The 21,210-nt window shown below is 39.7% G+C and overlaps 1 protein-coding gene across 1 annotated transcript in view; it reads right to left on the reverse strand.

Annotated features, from left to right (window-relative positions):
* TRIOBP (TRIO and F-actin binding protein) overlaps nucleotides 1-21,210 on the reverse strand; it is a gene marked incomplete at its 5' end in the record, with an annotated part of 61,607 nt that overhangs the window by 7,218 nt on the left and 33,179 nt on the right. The window contains 7 exons of the mRNA XM_081330642.1: nucleotides 695-842; nucleotides 4,040-4,135; nucleotides 5,072-5,615; nucleotides 6,650-6,759; nucleotides 7,818-7,907; nucleotides 8,198-8,266; nucleotides 8,755-8,811. Of these exons, the coding sequence (XP_081186768.1) occupies nucleotides 695-842; nucleotides 4,040-4,135; nucleotides 5,072-5,615; nucleotides 6,650-6,759; nucleotides 7,818-7,907; nucleotides 8,198-8,266; nucleotides 8,755-8,811 (1,114 nt within the window). The remainder of the gene's footprint in view (nucleotides 1-694; nucleotides 843-4,039; nucleotides 4,136-5,071; nucleotides 5,616-6,649; nucleotides 6,760-7,817; nucleotides 7,908-8,197; nucleotides 8,267-8,754; nucleotides 8,812-21,210) is intronic.

The following is a 21,210-nucleotide window of genomic DNA, read 5'->3' on the forward strand; positions in this document are numbered from 1 at the left end:
GTCAGGGCAGTAGGGAAAGAAGAGGCCAAAGCAAGAATCCATACTGTTTGAAGTTCCCTAACAAGGACCAATGAAAAATGAAGTAGAAGCTCCCCCAAATCACTAGTGGGGTCTCTTCTCAGCTTTGTTGCTGATTTTAAGATATCTAATGTAAATTCCCTTAAAATTTTCCATCCTTTGCTTTCTCCTTTTCTTCTCTTTTGTTCCCCTTTGTCTTTTGAAGACTTATCTTTTGCTTGTTTCCATCATGAAAACATTGCTATGGTTAACAACCATATCTTCCTAGCATTTTAAAGGGATAACTACAGCCTGTGGACTACAATTATTTTTGATGCTTGTTATCTATCAAAGTACATGCTTTGCCTCTATTCATCGAGAGAGGGCAGCACTACATGATTTTAACTATTTAGGAAAAAATTGGAATTCGCTAACAAAAGAAATACGTACCAAATACTAGGCATGTGTCATTAAAAAATTACTCTGTTATAGTAAAAAGACTATGAATCTACTTTCTTGGATTGATGATAAGTAGTCTCTGCATTTGAACTGGCTTGCTATTGTCAAAATGAAAATCTTTTATCAACTATGATTGGAGAAACAGATGGCTAGAATATGCATCTGTAATTTCTTATTTTTCATATTGTATATAGGAAGAAAAGCATTACAGCTTAGTTTTGTGTGTGCATCGTGTCACCTGCAGCTGTTGCAGCTGCCTCCTCAGACAAAAGACGCTCTTTTTCCTGCTGCAACTGCTCCATCTCCCACTGGTGATGCCGCTGTAGTTCTGTCATGACCTGTTGATGGGAATTTTCCATCTCTGCAAAACTGCGCTCACATGCCTCCTAGAAGAGGATGGGGAGAGAAGAACAGAAAAACAGATTTTATGTGATGAATTAATAAAAAATGCATCTCTGTTTGCCATAGGGGAGCACTGAGAACAGATAACTGCAAAAAAGTTAACAGGGACTTAACATATTAAAAACAGACACACACAAGCACCTGTACCATGCACCCGGATGCAGCTCTATCAGGGCTAGATTGTAAGACATTTCCAATGGAAAGGCTATGTTAAAATGCAGTTTTAATTGAGCAATCAAGGCACATAATTCTGAGGACCTTACAGACCAGTTGGTAGAAGTCCATGTTTGGGACAGCAAGGGCAGGAAAGCATCAGTATGTCTGTTCACACTGTGTTGGCAGAAGATCTCCTAATACCATTCTCCAATGTAATTTAATCCCTACTAGAGAAGGACAGGTTTGACAATCTTCTGTCAGATTGCCATGACAGCAAAACCCTGTGCAGATACAATTGCTTCCATTTACTCAAATCTTTACTCCCCATCAGCAGAATCCAATTAGATAATTTGGGTACTGTCTTGCAAGTTATCCTGTAATTCTTTTGATCTTGTGGATTCTCACCTTATGGGCAGCACACTAGAAGGCATAAGATCTGCCATCTGTTTCCTTCAGGCACTTCTGGGAATCGATAGCTGGCCTAAGGAGGTACTTAAGTACATTCTGTTTCAAATGCTCATTTCTTGATCTCAGAGATACACAACTTCTACTGAACCCAACCTTCTTGTTTTGAAGGTTCTGAAGAAGGTAGTGGAATTATGATTTTAGAGATCCCTGTAAAGATTATCTCAGTCCTTTGGGTCACAGTTCAGACCTGGATTATCTCAGTCCTTTGGGTCACAGTTCAGACTGGGATTATTGCATTATGCTCCTTTGGGATATGGATTGGGAGAATACAGGTGATCTGGTCCTGTTACATTGATCAATGGTATTTAATATTTCGGACCTCAATTCCCCATGAGAATTGGGAGCTGGGTGTTTTATTTTACCCTGAGCACTTCCAGTCAGTAGTATAGAGAGGAGCAATCAAACTCTTGGCTGTTCATATATAGGCTCTGCTCTTTCACCCATGTTATTTAATATATATATGAAACTGGGAGAAGTCTGTTTAGTCATCATCAGGTATTATCAATATGATGACAATTATACACCTCCATTCCTAGCCTGGTAGGAGATGCAATGTGTATCCTTACCCAATGACTGCTAACAATAAGACTTTGAATGGAATTAAATGAGCAGAGACCACACTTTAGCCAGGTGGAACTACTCATTTAGAGACCACTGGATTTGCTGTTGCTCCTGTTCTCAATCTGGATAGTTACACTTCCCTTAAAGGAGCAGGTCTACAACTTGGGGGTTGCACTGGGGCAGCAGACACCAGCTGTCCCCAAGGAAATCTTTGCCCAACTTCAGCTAGCCTGTGGCTCTTTTTGGCAGGCCTCATCACCTGCCAAATGTTTCATGATCTTATTACCTTAGATTGCAATACTGCAATGCATTCTACTTCACGCCTATCCGTGAAGACTACCTGGAAACTACATGCTGCTGGGCGAGAACCACTTCGCTAGTATAGAATGTAGGGCGGCTATATTTATCACCAATTTGTTTTTAATAAATTCAAGATACTGTTATTGTTCTGCATGTACTATATAGTTTGGGTCCAACCTATTTATGGGACCTAAAAATAGAATCTGCTCTTCCTGTTAATTAGCTAGCAAGGGGTGATGTAGTCGTTTTTCTCTGAGATTAGGGTGGGAGTCTGGAATCAGGCTTTGTGGTGGTGGCTCCCCATCTCTTCAAAGCATTCTGGAAAGCTGTGAAAACGTCATTTTTCCAGTGAGGATTAGGGGTTTGAGCTATGTGCATTGCAGAGTCACTTTCAACTTTTTAACTCTAGCTGTTCGTTGATAAGGTTTTACAATATTTAATTTTATTAAAAGTCACCTAGTGTTTATTGAAGTAAATCAAATATAATCTAAATAAATACATATCATGAACAAAGTCAGAGGGAAATCAAGTAACAAAGTTAATGTAAATGTAAAACTTAAGTTTAATCTAAGTAACTCAATAATGAGTCACAGTACATGCTATGTCTTAGTATCAATAGGAGTATGTGGGTATCTTTGGGTATCATTAAAAAAAATCAATTCTACATTTTAGCCTTTTTTTAGCCTGTAACTTGTACTTTTTTAAAAAATTACATTTTAAAAAATTGTTAATAATTATCAGGTACTTTACTTATTTCTAGTATTCATAGCCTGCTCTAATCTACAGTGACCCTAATTGGAACAGTTTCAATAGACAATCAATTAAAACTATTCATAATCATCATCTTGCTATATTTTAGAATGATATTACAATTGGTCTGAAAAACTTTAGAGTATTCTGTGATAAGAAAACAGAAATATTTTTAATAAAAATAAACTTAACAAAAAGTTTCAAAATGTAAAGATGTCTCTAATTTACAGTTTCAGTCAACAAGTTCAGCCTGTCCAGTTACTTTTTATTAAATAATTTAGTTAATGATACTAACTGTATCCTATTTTGCACTATAAACTGTAGATACTCCTGAACCTCAAAGGCAAACCCTCTTAACCATATGTATCTTCAACCATCTTATTATTTGGAAATGCTATACTGTAATTTAGCATTATAAAACCAAGACCGAATGAATCTTGGTTTCAACCTTCTCTGTTGATCGTGCAACCACCAAGCAAACTTGACAACTCTCCCTTCCAAGTCACATGTTATAGTCACTGTTTTGCCTGGCCTCAAAAGAACTCCAAATAGCTTTAGCTAAAGTTAAAACAACCATATATTACTGTCTGGAACTGGTTTTTTTTAATGTCATAGCTACTTTGTCCCTCCATGCATTCAGTTTTTAAATCTGTAATCATGGCTAAAAGAAATCTAAAAGTGGGAAGGATTTTTTTTAAATATTTAAATGAACAAGTTGGTGCTAAAAGTTCCCAAGACTTGGTAGAAATTGTTACTGAGTGCAGGGGAAGTGCCTTCTATTGAAAAAAATCTCCCTCTCTCTATTATAGATAATTCTGATAGGAAAATGATGGGCATGGTCCGAGTTCTCTTCATTTCTCTACCAACATTGGCTAGTTAGTGACTGCAGTGGAGAAAGGAAAAAAAGTCAGAGAATGTAAAGATTACGTTGGGCTATTACCATTACCTGAGAAATGTATCCTTGGGGCATATGCCCATTTTTATGGAGGTTTGCCTCACTGTGCGAACGCAAGGAATCCAGCTGTGACCTCAGGACTTGGACCTGTTAAAAAAAACAATTTAGCAAAACAACCAATACCACCACCAAAGAATAATTTTCTGTAAACATGAGTCCCAGTTCACCAGGATAGGCAAGTGGACTTACTCTCTAATCCATCCACACACCCTTGATATTATGACATAGGAACATGCTGGCGTGCTCATACATCAATTCAGTACATCAATTTTAAACCCCTTAATATTTCCCTCTTTTTGCTGCTCCAAAACATCATAATCACTGCTGCATGGAAGTCAACTTCTACAATGGATTTTAGAAGTTGCTGGCAACATTCAAAAGTCATTTTTCTATTCAGGTGACTCTATGCTCTGGCCACCATACTCAGATAGCTTCAAAGTACTATGTTCAGTTTCTGCAAATAATGAAACATAGAACCATTCCAGTGATCTCTGTGTGCTGGTTTGCTGTTATTTAGTGTTATGAGCAAACCACACAAGTTGCACAATAGCTTTATGGATGTTTCATGTACTGTGTTAAACTAAAATGCTGTGTGGTACAATGGTTAGAATGCAGTATTGCAGGCTAACTCTGCCCACAGCCTGGAGTTAAATTGTGACAGGCTCAAGGTTGACTAAGCCTTCCATCCTTTCGAGGTTGGTAAAATTGGTGGGGGCTATAGGTGGACATTGTAAACCACTCAGACAGTGCTGTAAAGTACTGTGGAGCAGTATATAAGTCTAAATGCTATTACTGATATCTCTGCAGAGAAGCTTATGTTTCTCCTTCCTTCTTGTTTCAACACATTTCAAAGAGTCAGCATCAACAGCAGAAACAATTCAGAGAATGTGCACATTTGCATTATTCAGGCTTGTGAAAAGGACAGAGGTATTTCCTCCCACACATGATGACTTTGCCAGTGGCTACTATTTATTTTATTTATTTATCTAATTTTAAAACCACCCATCTCCCTCTTTCCTCTACCTCTTTCTCCAGTGCCTCACTTGCATCCTCAGGGTTCCCCTTGCCCTGGTTCAGCAGCACCATCAGTGGGATCCGTTTGGACTCTTTTAGAGGCAGACGTTCCAGCTCCTGCCACTTCTTCTCAATGTCTTCACTTAGCCGACTCCTCTGAACGTCAGTAAGAGGAGTCCCGTGAGGCTTCTTAGGACAAGGATTCTCCACTGGACCATCTGTTTGCAGGCCCCCACTGACTGAAGACTCAAACCACTTGCGTCTTTCTTCCGAGCGGAGGGCCAGGTCCCGCTCCAACTCTTCCCGCTTGACTGCTCCATCTGAACTTCTTGTGCTCCCTCTTGACCGCTGTGGGGACCCCTGATTTGAAGCAGACCGCTGTTGTAAGGGGGATAACTCAACACAGTCAAAAGCCTGTTGCTGTCCTTCAGCCTTCCTGCTGCCAGCTCTGGATATCACCTCACTTCCAGTGTTGGGCTGCAGCTCGGTGCGGAAGGAACTCTTGGGGGATTTATTGTTGCGGAATGAGTTTTCCTTATTGTGGTCAGATAGCCTGGAACCAGGAGGAAAGTCATGCCAAGCTTAAAAGTAGAAATCATTCAGGAAAGTGTTTGCAGAAACTGCCTACAATGATTCTCAGTGTAGATGACACCCAGATCTGGGAGCCATCCAGATACAGTCAGCCCTATTATCCCACATAGGAATTCAAGAGGAACAAGTTCTCAAGATGTTACAATAACTAGATTGTTGGAAATACAACAAAACATTTATGATGAATAATGCTAATAAATATTTTCACCTGGCTCAGTTGGAGAGAAGAGTAGGCATTCCAGACTGATAACACTGGATCAAACTAGACAACCTCTTGGGAATCAGAAAGAGGCCCAGCATAGCAATCTAACTCCTAATGAACATTTAAAGGATGCTATATCCAATTTAACAAGGGACGCGATGGCTCAGTGGGTTAGGATGCTGAGCTTGTCGATCAGAAGATCGGCACTTTGGCGGGTCGAATCCCGAGTGCCGCGTAGCAGAGTGAGCGCCTGTTACTCGTCCCAGCTTCTGCCAACCTAGCAGTTCGAAAGCACGTAAAAATGCAAGTAGAAAAATAGGGACCACTATGGTGGGAAGGTAACAGTGTTCCGTGCGCCTTTGGTGTCTAGTCATGCCGGCCACATGACCACGGAGACGTCCTCGGACAAGCTCTGGCTCTTTGGCTTTGAAACGGAGATGAGCACCGGCCCCTAGAGTTGGAAACGACTAGCACACATGTGTGGGGGAACCTTTACCTATATCCAATTTAATCAGGGCTGGAGAAGAGGGATTTCTGAAATCTAGAGAAGAACTATTGACCAGAGCAGACAGTACTGAGGTGCAGCACTTTCCACTCAACTCCACAAGAAACCTGTTTTTCACCAAAACTTCAGCAGAGTCCTCCGTGTTTGCTTTGCTTGCAATTCTCAACCACCATGTCTGTTAAAGAGCACCAGATTTAAGATGATTGCTCTGGCATCCCCATTCTAATGTCATAGTCTTATAGATTTAACTTTATAATTTAATTATTGGTAAGCTTGATGCACCACATACTTTGTGACGTCAGGCACACTGGCTGGTCGAATACTTTTCCTCAGAGCCTCAATCCAATTCCGACGGATTCCTGATGTCATTGCAGATAACGTAAAAACACAATCTTTAGTCTGGAAAAAAGAAACACACAAAATGTGCTTGATTATACACCTCAAGTACACCTTTGGCTCACCTTCAACATAGAAAAGGTAAGAGCCACATGGAAGCCAGCATACACTGGCAACAGAAGATAATATAGTGTAGCTCAGGACTGAACTGTGGAGTCCTTAATACACTCTGAGCTTTGTTGTTTGTTTGCAAATGTTTCATTTGCCTAAGAAGTTGGAAAATGAAACATCTGTGAGCAAACAACCAAGTTCAGATAGTACTAAGTCCTGCAAGTACATTTGAGTTCAGGTTTGGGTTTTGATTAAACAGGAAACTAGGAAACAGCCAGATTTCAATAAGGGTAACATTACATAAGAACCTTATAAACTAAGTATTACAGGTATTCCTCAACTTATGACTGGTCACTTAGCAACTGTTCAAAGTAATGATGGATCCCTTCCCCCAAAGCTAATTACAACCCGATTTTGAAGTTATGATGGCCTCACACCCCCATGGTCATGCGCTGGTTGGGCACCTGGCAACCAGTTCATCTTTACAGTCATTTGCACATATTACATGACCACAATTTATGGCATTTTGTGTTGGCTTTCAGCATTTGCTTCCAGATCCCTTTAATGACCACGGGGTTTGGTTAATGTCCACTGCAAAAAAATGGCAAAAACCACTAGGTCCAGTCACATGATGCCTTAAGATCACAATGATTCACAACTGAAATTCTGGCCTCTATTACAGTCCTAAGTCAACTAACTGTAATTGAAGCTGTGTCCCACTTAGTTTAACCCTCTGTTTGACAGTATTCATGCAAACCGAAGGCCTATTCCATTTGGAAAACTTCAGCTTGATCAAATCCTCTCTGTTACAATTTTATGACTGTGGTTTAAAAAATAATTTCAATTCACAAGCTAAATTGCCATCTTTTGCGTTTACTTCATTATGGTGGGAAAACAGAAGCATCTTTTCCACAACAGAATTAAAGAACCTTAGAGAATTCTTTGCTGGACTCGGTAAACTATATGGCCCTTTTATTTCATTTCCAAATGCCAGGATTCTGAGCGCTTACATGTATCTGGAAGCCGTAATTCCTCTGCACTGCATATTCTGTCACGTCGGTGCAAGTACGTAGGTCAATTTCTCCATCTAGATCATCTGCCTGAAAAGACCTCCAGACCGTAAGTGTTATGCAAATCATCTAGCCCAGGAATTTCCTATCTCCCGATATACAACCTTTCCAGCCTAGTGGAGCCTCCTTCCTCTTATCAACTTCAGTTAAATAATTATTTCCAAGCTAAGTGTCATGTTATCTTTTCAGTGTATAAAGAAATACATGACATATCATTTCTATTTTCCCCTGAAGGAAATACATACAATCATTGCACAGTACTCTTCCCTTGAATACCCGACTACCACATCCAAAAGATTCCATGCAGGTCACTTTCTTACCTCTTCAGCATTGGAGTCCCGGTAGTACCTCAGACTTGAATCTGTCAGCACAAACCAGTGCTTTGTCCACTGTTGGCCAAACCATTAACCGAAGGAGAACAGCAAGACAAAATATAAGATATTTTTGTTCTCAAAAACACAAACCATTCAACACCTATACTGCTCAAAACACACTCGGCCTCATGAGTAGCCACTTAATTATGAAAAGAATTCCTCCCAACTTTTTTGTCAGCCATTTCTGACAGGAACATGCAACATGCAACAGTAAGAATCACAGAAGACACATTAGGTAAAGTATCCATACTGGTATTTTACTGACACGTATAATTTATTTATGTTACACAAGCGAAAGCTTCTGTAAAGCAATGCATTTAATTATGAAGAAAAACCAAAAGCATATTTAATTTCCACATTTTCAAAATGGGGTTGGCGTAAAACCATTATTTCAGTGGGAATGGAAGAAAAAGAAGAGTAGGAATAAGAAGTAGATTATGTCCTAATAATTCTTCAAATAGAGAGAAGGAGATGATTGCGCTCTAATAATTCTTCCACCTTACCTCTCCTGGCTCATCCAATATGGACATCCATCCCTTCTTGAAATTCAGAAGATCTGGCTGGAAAGAGAGATGAGGACAGAACAGATTTAATACAGAGCACAAGGTTAAACTCACCATTCCCTGACCTTATACTCTCCAGTATGCAATGATTATCATTCATAACGTTTTGACAAAGTGGGTGGCACAGTAGGGCATTTCAGTGCATCGAGAAGATGGAAAAGACTAGATTAAAGCACACATTGGGGAAATATACAATAAACCCTTACTTCTGAAAACATGAAAAAATTCACCCATAGACCCACTGCTGCATGTTTCCTGCATATGACTAATTAACTCTGCTTTGTAAATATAGTTAAGTCTCCAAGATTAGTTTGGGTTTTTTTTAACCTGATGGGGGTTGTAGTAATAGAGAAGGAGTCAGATGAAAGGGTTTCCTTCCTTAAAGCTCTTACTTGGTTTCTATGCAGAGAGAAGATGAGAGACCAAGTCCTCTACAGTATATCTCCCCAACCTATCTACACAATCAACCACAGCTCTTTTATGTATTCAAAACATCCACATCCTCCATCTCCCTGAATCACAAGAATGTACATTAAAACTCATCTACACAAAAAATAGCAAGCATCTACACTTATAGCTACCAGAATATCTAGGAGGCTTATAACCTTACTTCAAAACAGCAGCACGCAAACAGGTCTTTCTCACTGAATCGCTACATGAGTGCCTTTAGGGGAGTAATAAGGATTACTGCTTTTCCTGTACTGCAGTTGTAGAACTGAAAAGAAACATTTTGTTGGCCCAAATTCAGTTATTAGATCTATTTTCAAAGAATTAGAACATAATTTTATTTATTACTTAATACCCTGACTCTCCTCAGGGTAGATAAGCATTTACTGCCAGATAAGCTGTTATGATACATACACGATATGCTACTTATTCTATGCTTGGCTCCATCCCCAACTTGCTTATGGCAGACAAAATCTAGAGATTTTAACAGGGGGAAAAAAACTTTCCTAATCATGATTGGTTTAAGTAGCAAACAGAAGCTGATCATTCTTCCGGTAACTGATAAGGCAGGAACAACATGTAAAAAAGTGAGCTGTATTGTTTTAACAGTTTCATGTACTGGTTGTTATTTAACATTAATTTTGCTTGTACAATACAGTTATTAGCTCACACTTAATATGTTTGCATAGCTACATTAACTCTCAAATAAATTAGTAATCAAATCTCTGATAATTAAATAGACATAATACAACAATAACAATACAGAAATTGTTTGCCACTGCCTTCTTTAGGGTAGTTTTTTTGATTTCATGATCTCGCCTACAGCCCTTGCATTCCATGGGGCTCTCCATCCATGACTAGGTCAGGAGCTCTTTCTCTGCAACATTTTTAAAAGTGCTCAGTCCGTAGTGATTGAATGGTGAATACATTTAAACTTACCTATATAAATAAGTAATTAGACTTGAGATAAATGAACTACCCACATTTTTTTCTCAGAAAAAAGAGGACACATTTTTTTCATCATTTACATGAATTATTCTTTAGGGACAGCATCTTTTGTGTATTTGCAAAAAAAAAAACAACGAACTTTAGGGCTATCCTGCACTAAGAATCATATCTTTAAAAAAATACGTTTTCCTTTTTCTGTGCACAAAACATGGAGTAAACAAATCATAGTTAAGCTTTGCTTAACATAGGAGGTGTAATGTATAAATATTAAAATCGCCCACTCAAGGCTATGGCACAAATCAGATTTGAGAAAAAACAATCTTAAATGTAAAACGTGCAGTAGAAGCTTCTCAGGTAAGCCAGAAGCTTTCCACCTTTGCCATTCCCTTCCTGTTTCTGCTAACAAACTCTTACACACCTTATAAACATAGATAGGGTGGATGCCATTCAAACCAAATTTTGGAATGCCACACATGCCAGCTGTTGTTGCACCCCAACCAGTTTGGCTCCCTAGTTCAAGACAGCTGCCTCAGGAAGATCTCTCTTCGTTTCAGACAAACAAAAGGGATACTAAGCCCTTCAAACATAGAACAAAACGATAGAACTATGTAGTTCTATCATCATCATCATAAAGAAAAATAAGATGTAAACAAAAATATTTAAATCAGTTATCTAAACTCTGTGTACACCAGCAAAATGACTCTAGGCTTCCATAGGTTCTTCATATAGAATACATAAAATAATATATCCATACCAGAGCGCTGTCTGCAGCAAGAAAAGCATTTATAGAGAAACCATCCAATGATCTCATCTGCCACATTCTCCACTCAGAGATACAGTGTTCAGAAGCAGTTCGTGGATGGATACTCAGGTCTTGCTGAGTTTCCAATACGTCTAAGAAAGGATCAAGTGGAGCCTGCAAATCCAACCTGAAAGAAACTTTCTCTGCTTTCATCTCAGAGGAATGAGTTTGGTTACACCCCAGCTGATGGGCAGGCGTACTGAAGCATGTGTGCTAGGCCCATCCCAGATTGTACAACCTGATTTGGTATGGGGCAAGGCCACCTGTTGCTACAGCTATGAATCCCAGCCTACCATTTCGGTTAGCTTTGTAGGTGCTTCTGACACGAATATGGACTACTCTGCTGAGGTGCAGGAACTTGATATCCCTAGGAAAACATAGAGGGAAAAAAACACCACATGGAAACTAGAGCCGGGTAAGCAAGGTTTTCTCATTTCTCCTCTCTATTTCTCTAGCCACTGGAAAGTGAGAGATGGTGTGGTGTCCATATGAATGTGTGAAGACAACGGGAAATTAGGGTCTTATCTTCGTATATCCTCAGTATTTGTCAATTTGTATTGACAAGTGATGCCCTCGACGTGATGTCCCGCTGCCTGGAGGCGGTCCGGGTCTGGATGGGGAGGAACAGGCTTCGACTCAACCCTGACAAGACTGAGTGGCTGTTCGTGCCGGCATCCTGGGAAATTCCGATTATTCCATCTCTGGCCATGGGGGGTGAGCTATTACCCCCTGTAGATAGGGCTCGCAACTTGGGGGTCCCTCTAGATTCACAGCTCTCTTTGGAAGAGCATATTGGAGCTGTGACTAGGGGGGCCTTTGCCCAGGTTCGCCTGGTGCGCCAGTTGCGGCCCTATCTAGACCGGGATGCCTTGCGTACAGTCACTCATGCGCTCGTGACTTCTCGTCTAGACTACTGTAATGCTCTCTACATGGGGCTGCCCTTGAAGTCCACCCGGAGACTTCAACTGGTGCAGAATGCAGCCGCGCGAGTTGTCTTGGGGGTTTCCCGATACTCCCATGTTACACCTCTGCTCCGCAAGCTGCATTGGCTACCGGTTGCTCTCCGGGTGAGGTTCAAGGTGTTAGTGATGACTTACAAAGCCCTTCATGGCATGGGTCCAGATTACCTATGGCAACACCTGCAGCCGGCGCCAACTTCCCTCCATCCAGTGCGCTCCCACAGAGAGGGCCTCCTCAGGGTGCCTCCGATCAAAGAATGCCGATTGGTGGCCCCCAGGGGGAGAGCGTTCTCTGTGGGCGCGCCAGACCTATGGAACCGCTTACCGGTCGAGCTCCGGATGGCCCCCGACCTTCGCTCCTTCCGGCGCGATCTCAAAACCTTCTTTTTTGAACAAGCTGGCCTGGTCTGACGGGATGGGGTTGGGTTTTTATAATTAGTTTAATTTTAATATGTATTAATTACTACAGGCATAGTTGTTTAATCACTTTTTAATTTTTGTATCCGGTTTTTTATTATGTATTGCCCTGTTCACCGCCCTGAGTCCTTCGGGAGAAGGGCGGTATACAAATTAAATTATTAAATTAAATTATTAAATTAAATATAGTTGCTTGGGTTTCCTAGCATAGTGTTGTGATTCAGTGTCAGCCTGTGCTCCCAGCAGCTGAGTCCGATGAATCTGAGGAGGAGGAGGAGGAGGAGGAGGAGGAGGGGGGGGGGTTGGAGAGCCTTTGGTGTTGGAGGGAGGCTCTGATGCACTGCAGGATTCTCAGCCTGGCCCCTACAGTCATGTTCCTCATGAGGCTCAGCTGTGTAAGTATGAGGTGTCGGACTCAGAGGAGTCACAGCTGAATCTGTTCAGAGACGCTAGAAGCAGAAGGCAATCCAGCAGAAAATCAATGAGGAAACTCAGTGAAAAGAGAAGAAGGTAGTGAGAAGCCACGCCTTGGGACTGATAATAAAAGGGGAAGGTGTGGGCGGGGCTGGTTGCTGAAGGCAACCGTTTGGAGACATTGTAAGAGAATCCTGGTCTGTTCTTGCTACTTCTGTTTAACTCTTGTTTGTTGACTCTTGTTTGATATTTTGAATCATTTATTGAAGGAAACATTCTGTTGCTTTTTTGTTTGAACTGTAAATAAATTTGAGTTGGGTTTTTCCAGCCTATTGACTGTTAAAAGGAAAAAGGGGTTGTCCCTGACACACAAACAGGGCCGGTCATAGGCTGGAACAGAACACATAGCAGGAAAAAAGCATCAGCTAATGACATCATTTTTACTTTCAAATGCCAATGAGCTCCACAAGTACAGGTAGTTCTTGACTTATAACAGCTCCATTTAGTAACTGTTCAAAGTTACAAAGGTACTGAAGAAAAGTATGACCATATTTCATACTTATGACTGTTGCACCCTCCCCATAATCATGTGATCAAAATTTAGACACTCTGCAACTAATCTATATTTTATGTTTGCAGTGTCCCAGGATCATGCGACCACCTTTAGCGACCTTCTGATAAGCAAAGTCAATGGGGACGCCAATGGGAAACATGTTACTAACTTAACAACTTCAGTGATTCACTTAACAACTGTGGCAAGAAAGGTCATAAAATGAGGCAAAATTCAATTAACAACTGTCTTACTTAGCAACAAAAATTTGGGGCTTAATTGTGGCCATACGTCAAGGACTATCTGTATTTTTTAAAAATAAAAATGTTGGACAGCTGCTACCAGAGTTTTATTTGGATGTATGCCAGTTTAAAAAAGGATAAAAAATAATAGGCAGTACCTAGCAGAAGAAGGGAGATGAAATTATCCCATGTGAATGAAGAAGAGCCCCTCAACAGCTATTTCACAACACTGCTTGTGGCATCCCAGAGTCACAAGCCAGCTTCCCACAAGCAAAGTCAATGAGGAAGGCAGATTCCCTTAACAAATGCATGATTCACTTAGCAACTGTGGCAAAAAGGGTTGTAAAACCAGGTGTGTTCACATAATGACTCCCTTAAGACCACATCACTTAACAACCGAAAGTGTAGTCCTGATTGTGGTCACAACCTGCAGACTGTCTCTAGCCTATCATTCTAAAGAGATTTCAATTTCATCAGATTCCTAGATATCAGACAGGTATGGACAATCAAAGTCATGAAGAAAATGTGTAAAATTTTGTTTTAGTACCTGAAAGAGCTCAGGGGTAATTTTTGTTGCCCATTAGTTAAGTCTCATGTATGCATTCTACCATATTTTATAGCAGCAGTACATAACCTGGTATCTATACAATGGATTCAAAAGGGTGGGTAGTCAATATCTTTTTAAATGACCTAAGATCAAGGTATTTGAAGGACCAATTGTGCCTCCAGGTCTAGGACCTTCAACAACCTGGAATCTTCCACATATATTACATATAATGCTGATCATTTCTCATCAGGTTACAGAACAGCTCAAAATTATCATACAGGTAGTTCTTGATTTATGACCATAATTGGGATCAGAACTTCTGTTGCTAAGCTATGCAATTATTAACTGAGTCACACCTAATTTTACAACTTTTTGCCACGGTTGTTAAATAAATCATAGCTGTCATTAAGCAAATCTGGCTTCCCCCTTGACTTTGCTAGTTAGCTCCCTGGAAAGTTTGTAAATGGTGATCATGTGAGACTGGGTCTCTGCAATTGTTGTAAATGCATGCCAGTTGCCAAACAACCAAATTTTGATCATGTGATTGCAGGACAATGTAATGGTCATAAGTGCAAAAACTGGTTGTAAGTCACTTTGAACTACCATTAAATGAAGGGATGTAAGTCGAGGACTACATCCTGAATACTACTGTATTCAGAAGTTCTCTTTATGTGATACCACCTGTCTCCTACAGGATCTGCTTGACCAATTTCATCCTGCTGAGTTGGTGTACTCTGGGTTTCTTTGAGTAAACAATGTCATCTATTGGGATCCTGGAAGTCTGCCTTCTATGCAGTAGCACCTGCCCTCTGAAACAAGGGCCTCCACAAAATCCAGATGGCCCTGATTCTAATGGCCCCATTATTATTACTGGGGCTAATTCTGGCTGCACAAGACCAAGCCTAAATAACTAGCCCATACAAAAACTGAGAAGACAGCAAAGGCAGCAAATGCTGCCTCTGCAAAGAAGTGGAAGAAACAGTGGACGCCTAGTTAGCTGCTGCAAGAGGACTGCATACTAGACTGGCTACAAACGGCACGACAAACTAGCTACAATTGTAATGGCATCTGGCACTGGTCTGGAGGAGGGAGAGGCTCTTTCTCAAGAAGCTAAAAGACAAATCAGCTTTAAATCCTTGGTATGCAGAAAAAGCCCCTCCCTTCTGCAATCAGTGCCAGATTCCATCACAGCAATGGTGCATTAGAACAGAGGTGCCTAACCTTTTGTGCACCAGGAACTGATGCCATGGAGAAAGGTTTTTCTGCGGACCAGAGGGGTGTGTGGGTTTGAATACTGCCTGCATCCTGAGGATGGAGCTTTGCTTGTTTGTGCGGCCCACTTCCTGGCATGCTGGGGACCGGGGGCTGGGGACCCCTGCATTAGAATATCTGCAAGAAACACCATTTGCCTGCGAGCAAAACCTGGTGCAACCACAAAATAGGCAAAGTAATAGCAAGTGATGAAGCTAAAGTGCTCTGGGATTCTAGAATTCAGATAGACAAGCAAGCACCTGCCACATAACACCCTGGATGTAGCCATTATTGATAAGAAAGACAAAAAAGTCTGGATAGTGGATGTGGCAGTACCTGGAGATGGCAGAATAAAAGAGAAAGAACTAGAAAAAATTACCAAATACAAACACTTGCAAATAGAAGTAGAACAACTGAGGCAAAAGAAAGCAAAGATAGAACCAATGTTTCTAGGTTGTCGTTTCCTTTTTTGTAATATAATTTTATTGAAAAATTAAGAAATATGATTGTAAAACTAATACAAATTAAAGTGAGAGAGAAGAGAATGGGAAAAAATAAAAAAGGAAAGGAAAGATAGAAAAAGAATAAATAATATATTTATACCTGGCAGCCCCTTTTTCAACAGTATTTAAAATCCAGATGCATAAGGCTGTTATGCGGATTTGAAGGAATGATATTCCTAGTTGCAACAAACATCAAAATACGGAGATGGATCTCATTTATCCAAGTATTTACCCAAGTGGAAACATAGCAATACATATTATAAATATATACGAAAGTGACGTTTGGTCAAGAAAAACTAGAAGCTGCAAGGGATTATACTTTGGTTTTAAAAAAACATAACATTACCCCCATGGAAATGATCTTTCTGTCTGGGTTAAGGGTTGTACTTAAAACATCTGATGTTAGGTTATTGACTTTAAAAAATTGCTACAACAAATGTAGATATACCGTAATTTCTCTATAAATGAAACAACAGAATAATAATACTCAGATATAGTTGTCAAACTTCAAAAGTAAAACCCTGGGTTATAGGAAAGATTCACTTGGTGCTTCATTTTTAAAAATCTGAGACATTTTGCAGTTTAATGAAGCGTTCAAACTCAGACCATCCAAATCATTGTTGCTCTCTTGGGGAATCAGCAGGTTGTGTATATGCAAGTGGATGTTTGATAGTTCTATCAATGATATGAAAATGTTCAGATTCAAAATGTAAATGCAACATTTTGATATAAATTTCCAGAAATCCATGCAAGTAAGCATCATCAACAGACATCTTAGAAACATGAGATGAAGTTAGATTAGTTGTCCTTCTAATAAGAAGCTGTCCACTTCTCTCAACAACATCCTGGCATCTTTAGAGGTTGCAAATGATTAAGACATTCCAGCCTGACCAACTGATAGGGGGAATATGAGAACTGCACTCTCAAACATTTGGAGGGCACCAGACTTTTGAATCCTTATATTTTCTCTAAATAGCAGGCAGCTTTCCAGGGTTTCTCTTCCAATACTCTAACAATTTCCCAATTTTATCCGTCAGGCATTGCGATTTATTACAACTGCTCCTTTCTTATCAATGGTAATTGAGACCAGGAATCCTGTTGCTAAGTGATGCGGTCATTTGTTAGGCAAATCCCACATATTTGTGATGTTCCGCAATCATGTGATTGCCTTTTGCAACCTTCTGCTGTCTTCCCCATTGATTTTGCTTGCCAGAAGCCAGCAGTGAGAATTGCAAATGGTGATCATGTGACTGCAGGGTACTGCAATGTTGTAATTGCGAACTGATTGATGAGTGCCTGGATCATAATCGTGTGAATGCAGGGATGCTGTGAAGCTGCAACTATGAGGACTGGGGGTTGTAACTTCCTTTTCCAGTGCCCTCGTAGCTCTGAACAATTGCTGAACACGTAGATATTAAATGAGGACGATCTGTATTCCTATCACTTATAAACCCATAGCTGGGGTAAATTTGTGCTACCAAACTCTTTTCAAATGGTGATGCTAATGGTTGATCTTGGCAGCTTCTACATATACAGGTATTCTAACTTTGAACTGTATTAACTTCTCAATGCAGCCTGCCTAAGCAGATCATATTGCTCTCAAGAAAACCTAGGAAAAAGGAATACTGGAAAAGAATATGGTAGTCCAATTAGATGAAAGTTGGCAATATTAAATTAACAAGAATAATAGAAAAGATGTGTCATACAAGAAAACAATCAGCAGCAAATTAAATTATGCCATAAGTGTTACATTTCAGCTTAAAACAACATGCTACAAGATGTAGTAAAATATCTCTGTGTGTGCATGCGTGCACATGTGTATTTCACAAATGCTCTTACAGGTCTGAAGCGGCCTATGCTGCATGAGATTAAAAAGAATAAAAAATGCTTACCCTACTAAAATGAAGTTGATGGGGAATATGATAATAGTGTGCAAGTATGCCAAGAATGTAAATACCAAAGGAGAGGAATTGCTTAGACTGGCAAAAGGTAGAAGAACAAGAAAGGAATGCTCATAAGACATCTAATAGTTTATAGCAAGATTGCATAAAGGGGAGTCCAACAGTTTCTGAGAGAATTACAAATACCTTGTACGTCTCAAGAGGTTTGGGGGCCACCACTTAAGGATAAAAATTAAATAATAAAGCCATAATGTTCTGAACAGTTTCCTCCAAATCAAAAACAGAAGCCACATGGAAAAAAACCAGGCTAAGAAAGTCAGGAATCTTTCCAGCACAACACGGTAGCCATAAAAAAAGCTAGCTTGATGAAATTGTCCAGTTTAAGTAGACTGGTTTTCTGGCCAAATTTCTTTGCTTATGGCTATTTCACAGGATTGTGGAGAAGATTAAAATGGCACAAAGTCCACACAAACTTTGGAGACCAAGTCAAGAGAAAGTATCAAGCAATCTGTAGCATGGACATTAGGACATCCCTCCAATTCCATTTCAACTTTTGATTTGCAGTGGCTTATCTTAACTGGGAAAGCCATAATCTTTTTCACATGGAAGTCATAAATATATACTGCCAAAACCAATTAATAAATTTAAATAGACAAAAGTTAGCACACTAATTCCCTGTTACCTAGAAGTTCAGGAGCAAGAACAGATCACTAAATTCTGATATAAATTTGATGCAAAGGAGGTGAGTTTTAATTTCAGTGTTGTCAGTGGCGATGCAATCTACCCTTCCTCCACTTAAGTCTTTCAGATATACGTACAAGACTTCCTACTATTGTCAGCCAGCATAGCTGTGTAGTCCACACACCGGAGATTCAGGAAGTCTAAAATAATGAATTAGTTAATTAAGGGATTACTTAACGAATACATTAAAGCATTCTTAGTCACTGTGCAGTTATACTAAAATGAAACTATGACCGCTGCAGCAATGATCTAATTCTAACCAAACTTCATCATCAGACATAAAAGGCTGCTGTTATCTATAATCTCTTTGAACTGTGCCACATCCCCAATATTACCTGAAACCGGAAAACAGTGACCTGCTCATGTTTTTCAGAAATGAGGTTACAGAACCCAACTGAAAGTATTTCACAAAATCCATCAAATCAGAATGGTTCATCACAATTAAATATTGAATCCACCCTACTCCAAAAGCAAACAGGACTTCGTAACTAGGGCAGAAAAAAAAAGCAAACAAACAAGTCCTGTAATAAAAAGATTGTGTGACAGAGAATGAGAAATGTTCTGCACACAGCATTAGTAAAGTTACAGAGAAAACCAAACATGGCACTGTATCCTCCACCTTAACTATAATTTCTATTTTTCAAAAATAAATCTGGCTTTCCCTAGATGGCATCTTACTAAGAATGTGTTGTGACTACCATAATCAAAACCCACCGCTCAATATATCTACAGCAGGGATCCCCAACCCCTGGTCCATGGACTGGTACTGGGCCGCGGTATGCCAGCAACTGGGCCGCACAAACAAGCAAAGCTCCCATCCAGCACACAAAACCACACATTCTCCAGTCTGCGGAAAAACCTTTCTCCATGGAACCGGTCCCTGGTGCCCAAAAGGTTGGGGGCTTCTGATCTAGAAGATACCAGGCTAAGAACATCTACAAAAGGCCTGAACCAAGATTTTAAATTTTCTTTAGCACTGAATTACTCTGGCAATGTAAAGGTAGTTCTCAACTTACGACTACAATTGAGCCCAAAATTTATGTTGTTAAATGAGAAATTTGTTAAGTGAGTTTTGCCCCATTTTACGACTTTTCTCACCACATTTGTTAAGTGAATCACTGCAGTTCTTAAATTAATAACATGGCTGTGAAGTGAATCTGGTTTCCCCTTTGACTTTGCTGGTCAGAAGGTCGCCAAAGGGGACCACATGATTCCGGGACCCTGCAAGTGTCATAAATATGAGTCAGTTGTCAAGCTTCTGAATGTAAATCACGTGAGCACAGGCAGGCTGCAACAGTCATAAGTGTGAAAAATGGTCACAAGTCACTTTTTTAGTGCTGTTGTAACTGCAAATGGTCATTAATACAATCTATGGGTGGACAAAGATCACACATAACATTTTAGGGGGAAGTGTATGTGTGTATGTATGTGTATACACACACACACACACACATACACACATACACAGATACATATATATATATGTAGTCCTTGACATATGACCATACATGAACTTGGAATTATGGTTATAAATTGTGGCAATCATTAAGAGGCTCACCGCATAATTGTACCTGATTTTATTACCTTTTTTGCAGCAGTCATTAAGCAAACCTGTTTTACTCAATGGGTGTTTTTTGCCCAAACCCAGAAATAAATGCTGAAAAATGACAAAAGCCTGCTAAAATTGTAAACACATGAATGCAGGATGCTGCAAATGGCCTAAATATGAGCTGGTTAACAACTGTCCAAAATGTGATCACACGACTGCATTTGGGGAGCAGGGGGGGGGCAGCACAGCTGTTGGAATTCCGGAACTGGGTCATAGGTTGTTCTTGGAAGAAAGTCTGTTGTAACTCATTAAGTGAGGACTACCTGTACATATAAATTTTGTTAAAAAGATTTTAAAAGAATATACAAATTAACCAAAACTAATATAAAGAAAGAAAAGAAATGAAAAGAGAGAAAAACAGACAAAAGGGCAAAAAGATTAAAAAAAATAGAAAAAACTTCTGGTTTTCTTTGCAGCAAATCAAGCATAATTACAACATTCTCTCATATTCTAGGGCTACAAAAAGGAAAGTTTATTTTTTTCTATTTTTTAATCATCAAAAATCACAGTTCATTTTTTTTTCTGATTTGTATCTATAGGGTTTTCAAGCAGCAATAAATGAGTAGGGCTGAGTTTTGGAACATTTCACCCTCAGTTAACTGATACATCTATTTATCCAGTGTTTCATCCTAGTCATGCCCACAGGAACATCAAGGAACATCAAACAACCTGAAAAAGGATACCTGAGGACTGCAAGCAACTTTATGGAGGTTTGGTGCATCTAGTTCCCCTGACCTGGATTCAAATTTCCAGCTTCAGAGGTTTATCTCTGCAAACTACAGTTTCTTTGCTCTCTCTTCCAAGACTTAGCACATTTTTCAACACTAACTAGATACTAAATCAACATTGGACTCTTAGGGATTTTGAGTGTATTTCTAAAAGAATTGCATGTAAATTTCTTAAAATAAAATTTGAAAGCAAAGTTAAAAATATTTTTTATCCCATTTCACTGCAGATATAAATTTTCTTATGCAAAACAGTATAATTTTCATAGGAAAAATAAGCTCTTTTTTTAAAAAAACAACAACAACTATAATCGTGAATGGCTACTTTGCTGCACTGGAC

The sequence above is a fragment of the Vipera berus genome, assembly GCF_964194415.1.
Source record: "Vipera berus genome assembly, chromosome: 6".
Taxonomy (NCBI): domain Eukaryota; kingdom Metazoa; phylum Chordata; class Lepidosauria; order Squamata; family Viperidae; genus Vipera; species Vipera berus.